This window comes from Lepisma saccharinum, chromosome 16 (assembly GCF_977018435.1).
Source record: "Lepisma saccharinum chromosome 16, izLepSacc3.1, whole genome shotgun sequence".
Lineage (NCBI taxonomy): Eukaryota > Metazoa > Arthropoda > Insecta > Zygentoma > Lepismatidae > Lepisma > Lepisma saccharinum.
The window spans coordinates 47,233,478-47,246,076 of record NC_139244.1 but is presented as its reverse complement, the minus strand read 5'-3'; the positions used below and the strand labels follow the sequence as shown (position 1 = coordinate 47,246,076).

At 36.7% G+C, this 12,599-nt stretch overlaps 1 protein-coding gene across 2 annotated transcripts in view; it reads left to right on the top strand.

The window, feature by feature from the left end:
* Nucleotides 1–6,299, top strand: part of LOC146000059 (uncharacterized) — a 29,103-nt gene extending 22,804 nt beyond the window's left edge. Inside the window, exon 4 of one of the 2 annotated variants that reach the window (XM_083137384.1) lies at nucleotides 4,507–6,299. In XM_083137384.1, the coding sequence (XP_082993510.1) occupies nucleotides 4,507–5,173 (667 nt within the window). In that variant the 3' untranslated portion in view covers nucleotides 5,174–6,299. Of the gene's footprint in view, nucleotides 1–3,679; nucleotides 3,776–4,506 lie in introns of those variants that run through there. The other variant, XM_083137385.1, reaches the window with a different exon arrangement.
* Nucleotides 6,300–12,599: the final 6,300 nt, after the last annotated feature.

Here is a 12,599-nt window from a genome sequence, read left to right as displayed (position 1 = left end):
ACGCATTGTGAAACAGTGTCGGGAGAATGGGTTAACACTCGGGGTGACTACTGCGAAAGCTATTGTGGCCTGTTACACACAACAGGCTCTCCTTGCGAAACATTCACCCACGAAAACCACCAGGAGAAGGGCTGCAAGCAAAGTGTCACCCGTAGTTCTAAGGGGTGCAGGGAAAGTTTCCCTCATGGCTTTATGGTTCTGACGGGATTGGGATATGAGGGTAAGTTGATGATACGCAAGGTGGACAAAAACGTGAAGGTGAATGCCAGATACTTCCAAGACTCCATTCTGACACCTATCTATCGGAGAGACATCCCAAATTGTATGGAATGGACGCGAACCAGGTGATGATCCATATGGACAAGGCTTTGAGTTATACCGCCAGAACATCACTACGTTTTTATCAGGAAATGGCAGAGGAATTAGGAATTCGTGTCATGCCATTTGAAGACATTCCTGTGTAAAGCCCAGATGCCAGTCCAATGGATTTTTGCGCATTTGGACTGTTGAAAAAAGGTCTTCAAAATCGCCACCCACACACCCTGGATGGTCTATGGAAAGCTTGCAGGGAGGAGTGGGACAGAATTCCCATGCCTGTCCTGCGCCGGAGCTTGCTGCAATGGAAACTGAGATGCCGGGTGATAGTCCACAATGCTGGGGGTCCAATAGAACATGATTGCTGGTGGCGGCGCGGTATCTCTTAAGGTGAGTACCCGTCAAACATGGTCAGATATAAAGAGAGCAACGTTCTGTATGACAGGTATAAACATTCGAACAAGTGTTCTCGGGTTACCAGCCAGGTTAAATTGGAGTTGGCTTCGCCATAGCCATATCACGGGAATGCACCAATCTCAACAGGGTCGTGGGACTCCAGCTCAGTCACGCCTGGAACCCACTCTGTAAAAGCAAGACACCAGCCAATGAGAACACCAGGATCCAGAGAGAGCCAATAGGAAGACAGAATCCAAACTGCGCCACATTATAGTCATGTATATTAACCTACACTGGTCTCCATTTGTACATTTCCTGAAGATGAGAGCAATGCATGCCCTTGAAACATTGGAAGCCAACTCCAATTTAACCTGGCTGGTAACCCGAAAACACTTGTTCGAATTACATTGCCAGGAAAGCTACAATTCCTAGGTATAGACATTTTACATTGAACAGTAGAATCATTGAAGATGATGCAAGATCTGCACAACCATGAGTGTCCTCTGTGGAGAAATTGCATGTTGTAGGGAGGGGAAATCATCACTTGACCTTGTAAAATAGCAGCAGTAGAAATCAGAAACATTTGGTGTCAAGATTTGGATAAAACACTAAACTTGTGTTGATTTGTAAAATTCTCACCACAGTTGCTGCACCATGACAATGTCCTTGCACAAAATGGAACAACTGTTGTTCATCACTCCCTCCTTTATTTTACCTGGTTTGGTTCTTGCAGACATGTTTTATTCCACAAAGTTGAGATCCACTTCGAAAGGTTGACGTTTTTAGTTGATAGAATATATTCATGAAAATTTGCTACAAGACCTGCACACTGATCTTGGAAACACATACAAGGATATATTCCAACAGTGTAAAGAAATTCTGAAAGTGATTTATTAATAGTGAAGATACGTATTTTGAATGAGATAAATCTGACTAAGATGTATACAATCAAATAAAACTGTTTTTCCACAAACTTCAGGTTCTTTTTTGACAGACTTGTAATTTTTTTTAAAAGATTATTAAAATGGCTTTGGAAGTGGGAGGGATTCAAATGGATACATTTACTCCCCCTGGAAGTTGGAATACTTTGTTTCAAGTTTCAAGAAGCACAAAGTTTGTTATTTTTATACTGAGTAACATAAATAAAGTTCACTTAGTATTGGAACAGAATAATCAAGTAAAAAAGCATTAGATCGAGAAAAAAAAAGTGTAAAATGCTGGAACTAGGTTATGGTTTTTTCATATTCTACAATTGAATCCAAAGAATAAATGGGTATACAGTTTTCAGAATCCTAAAAGAGAGATTTTTATGAAAGAAACATGAATTTTAGAGCTTTTTCAGTATGCTAATTCTATGTACAACTGTATGAAATGTAAAAAAAAATAATGAAAAATAGATATTCACTCATTTGGTGGTTTTAGTGGAAACTTCTCCAAGGATATAAGATACAACATAATAGTAATAATAACATTTTTATTTATAATAGTTATTATTGAGTAATAATAACCGTTATCACAATCATAATTTTTGTTGTTATTCCTACTCAAGTAATACCAATGGCTTGAGTCCCCTTATGAAAATTTCTGGTAATGCTCATTATTCTCAATGATTGATATAAGTTTCTTTTAGGGGAGGGCTTTTATAGTTAAGCAATTAGAGTGATCCTCAAAGCAGTGCCAGATAAAATTTCTTTGTGGTTTGTTCTGCTTTATTTACTCTTCAGGGGAGAGTAACCTGCCTTGGCTCGACGTGTTACTTGTTTTCGTTACTTCCCCAGGCAAATAATTAGCATAACACTTAAAAAATAAACATGTGGTTCAATCAAATTAATAGACATTGAATAACTATCATATTCTTTACCATGGATATTAAGGAAAAACTCAGACTTAGCTCAGATGTTCATTTTAAAAATATATAAAAAGACTATTTATTTCGTTGATTTAATATATACAAAGAATTACATAAGAATTAACCCCCACATAAAAAATGACTTGATTCTCTTTAAGGAAAACACTGAAACAATTTTCTGAAATATAAATATAAGAGAGGTTCAGCAGTACTAGTTCAAAAATGTATCAAGCTTGTCACTTGCATACATGACATGTTTCTCTAATTCCCTCCCCTTCTTGCTTATAATGAAAATTGCCACACAAAAAGAGACTAAACTTGTTTGAAATTACAACAAATTATGCACTATTCTTGAAATTATATAAAACAAAACTGTGACGATTCTTTTTCCACCCTGTCACTGTCCCTTTAATCCCAGATTAAGTAAAAAATAGACCCTTGACTGTCGAATCTACAAATTTAAACTGATAATTTCGCGGAACAAGATACTTGCCTTTTTCACCAACGGATAGACATATACTTGAAATTAAACACGTCTCTTAATTTCCTTGGATACGACATTTCTCAGAATAATAACAAATGTCAACCGAAAACTAAGCGTTGGTTGTCACCAAATGAATAAAAAATATGCGTGAACTTATCTATGTATTTCGATGAAAGCAAATGGTTTATCTGTGACCGCTAGCCATATGATTAGCCCAGCCACTCTACCGGCACCGAGAAAACCTCCCAAAAAATTGTAAGAAATGCCAACCCCACTGTTCAGTCGGGTCTCTTTATATAGGTGATTCAAAAACAGACCAGTTAACTGGACTTTTCCACCCTCACAGGTTTGAAGGTACAAGTATTTGAAACTAACCACCTTCTGCAAGCTGGCTTTCACAGTCACGTAGGCCAGTCCTACAGCAGATTACATTTGGAATTGCATTAAAAAAGTATTACTTTCACTAAATAAAAAAAAATATCGAACATACACAAAAACAAATAAAAAAAAAGGATCATGTAGTGATTCTATCATTACAGGTTTATGAGATAAATATATTACATACTTGTATATGCAGCCTTGATGTCGTCATGTGAGAACCAGAGGGAATTAACTCCAATTTATCAAATTTACAGGAGAGAAGAAATTATGTATTACTAGGAACATGCTTGTCTCTTAAAATGTCAGCAAATTAAAGATACATGACTCCATCTTACTGCTGAGGATTAGAAATGGAGAAATGTTGATCGGATTTCAAATGGAGCTTTTCACGGAAGGTATGCTAAACAAAACCGAGAACTGCATTCCTCTGGTTCTTATGCGATGATGTGACTCACTCATGAACAAATATGTATCAGTAAGATCAATAGTTAGTTTAAAATGCATCTATTATTTAAAGTTAATAATGTTGCCACAAGGTATATGCCTTGCTTTTACCCGTGCCATATACTTACCTGAGGGAGGGGCCTCACAGGCCCACTCTTTTGTTTATCACTAAATTTCAAGAAATTATTTTGTTATTGAATCACTGCCCTTTCTTGATTATATATCTGCAGTTATTTATTAAATATAATAATTACCATCATTACCAACCAATTGTACACTGTCACTGGTATGAGTGTCTTGAATGATGTGCATTCAAAAATGGTGCCTGATAGGCCCACCAAGTGTATTTTGCCTCCTATTTGCATTACATTTATGTTTTTATGAACAAAAGTATTACAGAAATATTGGGAACACCGTAGGGAACAATGTAGTTTTTTATAATTATTTTAAAAAATTCACAGTTGAAAAATTGAAAAAATAGAGGTGGTGGGCCTGACAGCCCCCTCTCTCAGGTAAGCTAGGGTTAAGAAATTGTGTCAGAATTTAATAAATTGTAAATCTAATTTGGTACATCAAAATGAAAGTTGTGTTAAAGTTGAATTTCAGAGGTCTACAAAAATTAATGTTTCCTTTTCAGATTAAAGCCCTTCGAATGCCATATGTGCGACAAAACTTTTTCTGCCAAATCACTCCTACGCCAGCATGCACTGGTACATTCCAAGGTGAGGATAAAGTGCAACGTGTGTTCTAAAGAATTTAGGGTGAGATCTAGTCTTGATGTTCACATGCAGCGACACACAGGAGTGAAAATATTCTCTTGCAGTTTGTGCAGTCAGAAGTTCACTCGCAAGAGAGGGTTGGCCCTTCATATGGTGCTCCACAGCGGAGTGAAGCGTTACGAGTGCAACGTCTGCGGGAAATGCTTCGCTGCCAAGACGACTCTGTACTCTCATTCTAAAATGCACTCTGGAGAGAAGCCATATTCCTGCCATATTTGCATGCAGGAATTCGTTTACCATAATTCACTCAAACGTCACGTACAGTCGCACTTAGGCTTGAAGCCTTTCAAGTGCAGCGTTTGTTCTCAAGCTTTTGCCGATGCAGTGACCGTCACACGGCACATGAGAAACCATACAGGCGAGCGTCCCTTCAAGTGTGGGGATTGTAGCAAAACTTTTATGCAAAGGGCCCATCTCTTGGAACACACCAAGGTCCATACTCATGAAAAACCTTTTTCATGTGACGAGTGTGGTTCTAAGTTTGCTTATAGGTATAGTTTGCGTAAACACTTGAAAATGCACTAGAAAATGCACCTTGTATTTTTGTATAGTTTTTGTCAGTTTTATATCATGTGCCATTACTGCAAAAATGTTTTTGTTACGAAGTAATGTATGAAGATAAACCAGAAGTATTTATTGTGCCATTTTAAAAAAATATAAAGCGCTGTGAAGATTTTTTAATAAAATGTTTATTGGTAAATGTGTAATATTTTATATGGAATGTGTAGAGAAAAAGTGTGTGTTTTATTGTCCAGTTTCATATAGATTAGTTTAAAGGATGTTTTAGAAATTAAATTTGGATATAATTGTTTGAATTTAATAACAACTACTGATTAAGTTGTGTTTAATAGTTGTGTATTAAAAATCATGTTATTTAATGTATGCAACAGTTTACGTGTACACACTTGACTACTGCTGATTGAGTGGTATTTAATAGTTGTTATTTAATGTATCCAACAGCTTATATATACAATTTTACATGTATAAAAATTTCTAAATTGTTACGAAAATGTTCAAAGTGTAATGTCAAACTGTGCAGGTCTCACTGACTAATGACTTAGTTTCCTTCAAATTTAAATTCTTCGTAGTCTGAAGATGCAAATGAAAAATTTGTGGAACATTGGAGATCTTTTTATTAAAGTTTATATTTTTCGTGTTGTGCTTTTCAAGGTTACTGAAAGTAATACAGTGTACTGATTGTATGTTCCCTGGTTTTATATTTTCCTGGATTTTACATTTTCCCGCATTTCAAGTTCTTTCAAGTCCCCTGAAAAACGTAAAATCCAGGTTCCACTGTATATTGTATTTACTTCTAAAAAAAATCATCCACTATCTTTAAATGAGCAAATACATTACCTGTACCTTAAATTAGAGACTAGCATATGGGTTCAAGCAGTCTAAACTTGTGATGAAAAAAAGTTTTTCTAGTACATTTAATATTTATTTTTTGTGGACAAGCCATTTTTTGAAACCAGACTAAAATTTAATAAAATATGCAATGGGTTTGATGTATGAATATTTTGAAAATTCCTATTGCTTTGTTATTTATTGTGTAAATGAACAAATGAATTGTGTGCCAAAAAATATGACTTATAATATTTTTGTACTTTTTTGTATGTATCGGTAGTGATTAGGTAAATATTATGTTAATACAAGGAAATTTGAACCAATTAGACTCTTTTCTTTTTCCTACCATGTGCAAAAATGTATTATAATTATACATTGGTGTGAACAACATTTGGGGTTAGGCAAGCAACTGAATGATTCCATTTCACATAGATATGTAATAATAATGATGGTAATAATCATAATATTATTAATAATAAAACTACCATCATGATATTACTATATTATATGCAACTTTGAACATAGTATTTAAAATCCTTTAAAAACCTTACGATTGTGCAGTGATTCTGTTGTATTTTATAATTATTATAATTGCAATTTATCTATTAAAGGTTAAATATTTCCTTTTTTATAATTGTATGTACTGGCCAATTACACATACATGTTTGCACCCCCTCCTCAACTTATTTCCAATGGTTGAACAAACATTCCTCACCTAGGAATTTCACTTTGAACTGCTGAAATATATAATACCTAGTTACGGATTTTTTCTATCACTTCTGAAACTTTATCTGAAGAAAATAGTTAATTTATTCTTGATAAATTGTAGGATTATAACTTGTTTACATAGACAATTTCTGTCGTCTGCCTGAGCTTCTGTTAGAGATGATAATCAGGGTCCTTTTTTTCATTGTAATATCTCTCTAAGAATTTAAATTTACTGCAAATTCACTTCAAATTTTGATGATTCATATATGGCAACTATTTGTGCTACACATTGCAAGATTGTAGCATACTATTAGAAAATAACAGAAAGAAAACTGTAAGCAAATTCTACTCCAAGGTCACAGTTTTTTCTTGATTTGATTAATTTGGTGTTTTAAGTCCACTTTATGCACAGTAAGGCTAATCGGGACTGGACCTACAGTTTAAAGTGGGATCCGAACCACTTGTACATCCACTGGGTATCGAACCCGGGACCCCTTAGTTTTTCCTTGATATTCCTTACCCTATTACTACTGCATATGCCAAGTCTCTGTCACTGGAACTTAACTACCTGTATTTATGAATACTTGGCTTTATTTCTTATCCAGAAAGGAATAGCACTGGATTTATATTAGGGATGGGCCAATATGAAAGTTTGGCCAATACTGATAAAGTACTGATATGAAATTTACTAATACTGATGACGAATATTCTACCCTTCCAGTTGATTCATTGACCTCCTTAATAAATGTATGTTACCAGATGAACCAAGCATTTGCAATGCAAAAGAAGCTGCATATTTAGACATTTACTTTAAATAAAGTTCGAAGTGTAGATTATATGTTTATATCCATAAAAGAACTATAACAAAATTACACAATATTGGACTAAATTATTAGATAGATTGGTAAATTTATCGGTAATTTTACCAATACACTGATATGACTATATTGGCCAATACCAATACAGTATTGTTTAGTCTGTCCTGTCCCTAATTTATATTCCTTCTGTGTATTTAGCTAAGGTGATAAGTGTTATTAGTGTTCTTATAACCCTGCAACTTAAGTACACTTTAGAACAAAGAATTTTTATATTTTTATGACCGATTATTTTGTGAAAACAAAGTCATGCAGAAGTGTGGAGGCAATTTTTAAATGAACTTTCTCAAAAGGTGTGAAAAATGTAGCAATACATGGAAAATATTTCTAACATCTTCTGTTACAGAAGTATGTGATTACTTTACTTGTAGTACTGAAACATTTTAATTAAAATAAATTATGCACTTGAGTTGAAGGGTTGTGCATGTCCAGTTTTGCAGGGCAGCAGCGTGGTTTCGCCTACTACGAGCAGCACAATGCCAAAATGATGACACTGTATTTGTTTGGTAAGTTGTGAGTTTGAATCCTGTTGCCATCGTATTCACTGGACATGAGCAGATGTTTTGCAAAGGGAAGGTTATTGACTTCTTTTAGCAGTCCATTTTACCATATTTTTCTTCAATTGACAATCTTTTCTTAAGAAAACTGTGTCAAACAGCAAGAGATAATGAGCCTTCACTGGTTACACCACTGATAGCAATATGTATTTTAGTAGGAATTGTAGCTTTCCTGGCAATGTGATTCGAACAAGTGTTCTCGGGTTACCAGCCAGGTTAATTCAACGTTAGCATCCAGGACAGTAACCATTTCAGACCAGAAAACTTACAGTCAGAATTCAACCATCTCAGAACCATGCTACAACAGAATTGATACCACATCAGAGCTATCAGCAGGGTGCTCACCAAGGCAGTTATATCACAGCAGAGACCAGCCACGGACAAAAGTGTGGCCCTTTGGCCAGTTCTTCACAACTGTGACCAGCCAAACATGAGGACGTGGCCCTTACAAGTACTGATTCCTCACTGCACAGCCTGTCTGCTTGTAGCAACACAGGAGAGGAACTATTCATTAGACACAGCTCCGGGACAGAATTCTTGCCAGGCACTGGGTGAAGACCATCCATAGACTACCATTCAAGACCAAGATCCTACTCTGCTCGGTCAAAGATGACCTGGAACTCTTTATTCCAGGAGTATAACACATACCGTGTGAATGTGGAACAAACAGGATGCACCATTGAACGGAGACTAAATGAACATCAAAACAACAGACTGTTCCAACCAGAAAAATTAGGACTAGCAGAACACAGCATTACTGGGGGTCACACAGTTTTATTTTCAAACACCAAAATCCCTACCAAATGCACCAGTTACTGGGACAGAAGAATAAAGGAAGCCATAGCTATTGCCCAAGAAAGCACCAATCTCAACAAGGATGTGAGACTCCAACTCAATCATGCCTGGGACCCACTTCTCTGTAAAAGCACCACATCTGCAAATAAAACGCAGGGATCAAGAGCGAACCAATTGCAGGACAGAGTCCAAGCTTCGTCGCTTCATACTCACGTAAAGAAAGTAAAGGTAAAGTGCTTCCCTGTTCTTTGCACCATGCCATGAAAGCATATAGGTGCATGGAGTTAGGGCCCCAAATTTTCTTGATGATGGCTGAAGGTGGGGGTGATGTGATCAGCACCATGTCCCTGGCTGCCTTTACCCCCCAAAGATTCCTCCAGGTACTCACTTTATACGATGCTGGGTGGGCACCGGAGCAGCTTGTACAGGTGGAAAAAGTTCTGGTTCTCCCCTGCTGGGGATCGAACCCAGGTGTCTCGCATGGGAGTCAGACACCGTAATGACTGAGCTACCACGGCTTCTTCAAGTCTTCTTCTCATACTAACGTACTTAAACTTATTCTTGGTTTCCAATTCAACATTCCCTGATCATGAGAGCAATGTATGAGCTTGAAACGTGTGATGCTAACGTCGAATTAACCTTTCATGGTAACCCAAGAACACTTGTTCAAGTATTTTAGCCTTAACATGTTGCACAAAGCATCATTGGAATTCATGCAGACTACATTACATACTAATGTGGCACTCTTGACAAGCTGGTACAGAGTTGTAAGCAACTGGGCAATATGTGCCAAGTGAAGATCAAATGAAAGCTGCAGGAGGTTTTCTGATTACTACAAGATGATAATTTCGTAAGTTCACACTATGTTGTACTATACAATCAGCATCTAAGGTAACAGGAGACAAATTTTCCATGACAATTTTTATTCTTTTTTTTATAACACATTTTATGTTGTTTTAGGGATTTTTTTTATTTTTTTTGATACTGAAGCAGATGTTGTTGTCTGTTACCTTTGCCTTTGGCTGTATGTATCAGTACAGGATGGATTTTTGCCCAATCTAAAATTATATGTTATCATATAGATAAGATATCATCAAGGAGCAATATCTTAAAGCAGAGCTAAACAAACGATAAAAGAAGCTTTGAGCAGAGGTCAAGTTCCATCATTATAGTAGTAGTATTGTTCCCATATGTTCTTCTATGGGTGAACATGTAAAGGTAAGCATATCAATGATGCAACATAGTGTTAATGATGTAAGTGGCATTAATAGAGCCTGGTTCTTGCCTTAAAGACCTATTTTAGGGCAATACAGTAGTTCAATACAGAACTACTTTTCAGGGTACTACAATCATTATGTGTAAATTCTATAGCTCGACCATAAGGGAAAAAAAAACCTTCCGTCAAAAGCGTTTGCACATCTTCCCTGCCGTTATCGGTGCTCGGGGCAGTGTTGCCAGGTTAGACTTGAAAAAATCGGGAGATTGTTCCTTGGGAAACCAGATCTGCTACAAAATCCGATGATCTAATAGCTGATGAACAATGCTCTCGGGGAATGGAAGGGCGGCGGCGGCATAGGCGTGCACACTTGGGGTCAAGTGGACGTCCACAGATTTTTTCCAGCGAGGGGGAAGGGGGAAACAATGTATTTTTATCAGGCTGGTACAGGAGGCATATTACCCCATAATATTGTTGCCCCCTCAGAAAACACCACTTGAGTTTGAAATAATCACATTTCTACATCCCTATTATAATAATGGATGTTAATTATTGTGACTGAAATCAACTCATACGTCTGAAATAATAGGTACTTTTATGTCAACATTCATTTTCCACAATCTTTCAAGTCGAATGCTAACAATAACAAATTAATTTGCCTTCTGCTGGTGTTCGGTGTACAGCTATCGTTAGGGGTGGGCATGCGTCCTGCACCATAATGAGAAAATGCATTACGTATGTGAAACATATATTTGGTGAATTACACATCATGTCTTCCTCAATAATTGAAGATAGCAACACTTATGCTAGGGTGCCTCCTATCCTCCCCATCTGCTAGAAACACACACACACATGTGTAAAATAATTTGCCCATGCTACGAAGTCAGTGTTTTTATCTAGTAAGGCAAGGACGTTTCACTGTGTTTGTGTCACTTCATTCATTTCATCAGTTTTTCATTCATCCATATTGTCGTACTTACCCGTAGAGGCACAAAAGCGACGTAAAATAACTAAAATAGAAATAGATTTTTGGGTGGGATAAAATACAACCATCTAAAAATCGTAATGTAGTAATAGTAATAAAATAATAATAATGTCCTAGCACAATTGAGTAGCGTTTGGCATAATTACACAGTTCAAACAGCACTTTTCATGGCTGAGTGGAGATCCACTCTACCTCTCCCCTCCATGTTCAAGTAAGAACAGGAAACGTGTTTTTGAGCAGGCCGTTGGAGGTTTCATAGTAATAGTTTATTAAGGAATTCTCCCGAGAAATCAATAGATCTGGCAACACTGACGTGAACTGCACTGAAGGCTCCTTCCCCCTGTTCTTTCCCCCATCCGCCAGTGCGATGAGGTTCTGCGCAGGTTCTTTCTTTGTGGTTCCACTATACATCTCCTGCTTCAACTGTTAGTGTTTATTTTGATTATTAGTGCCAAATATTCATAAAAAGCGGGACAAATAATGTCCCAAGTATGTTTTTGTGCCTTTTTAAGGTTTTCCATAGGTGGATTCAGAGAGCAGGAAAAAGTGCTGACTCCCTTGAGTAAATATGAGAATAAGATGCCATCTTCAATGTGCATAGTAGGTGACCAGTAGAAAGAATTCCATCCATCACTACCCACCCCTGTGAATGAGCATGTTGAAGTATTGACCCACAATCCCAGGCCTGTAGCAAGGGGTAGGCTAGGAGGGCTGAAGCCCTCAAAACTTTTTTTAAGACTACAAAGTCAGAATATGAGAAGGAGAAGTTTGCACTTGGCAGAGGTGTATTCAGGTTAACACACTACTGGAATTTTCCGTTTCCCAATGTAGTAGTAATAATACGTTTTTAAAGATGTTCTTCATCTTCTTAAATACGCTAAACTTGTTTTAAAATCAGAAATGCAAACTACTAATCTTTAAATATAGCCTATATTATTTTTTAACTAGTTTTTCCTTTGTTTCCAAAATTCAAAATTTATAGGATATAAATATCACAAACCATGGCATAAGAAGAAAATATCGAAGGCTGCACATAAAATGTCGATGCTTGGTAGTGTGGGAAAGGGGATGCCAAACCACAATCCTGCCAAATATTATACAACATGACCTTGCCCAGTAACTAAAAGGTAATGACACAGTTGTGGTGACACAAACTATGAAACATTAACACTTATGGCAAACCCTCCACACCAGTGTTTTTGACATTAACAGTTGCAGTTTGTGTTCATTTCTATGGTTTGCACTGAAAACATACTAGGACACGTTTCACGTCTTTCTCTGATTTTCCCTTGCACAGTATACTAACACAATGTACTACTATGAACTATAAGGTGCCATTAAATGAAAAGGTCAATTTCCATGTACAGAGTTTATTACTGATATTGACTACACATATTCATCATATATCACTTGGGTACCAACTGATGAATGACTTGGTAGAAGAAGTCCTTGGGTTGTGAGGCAAACC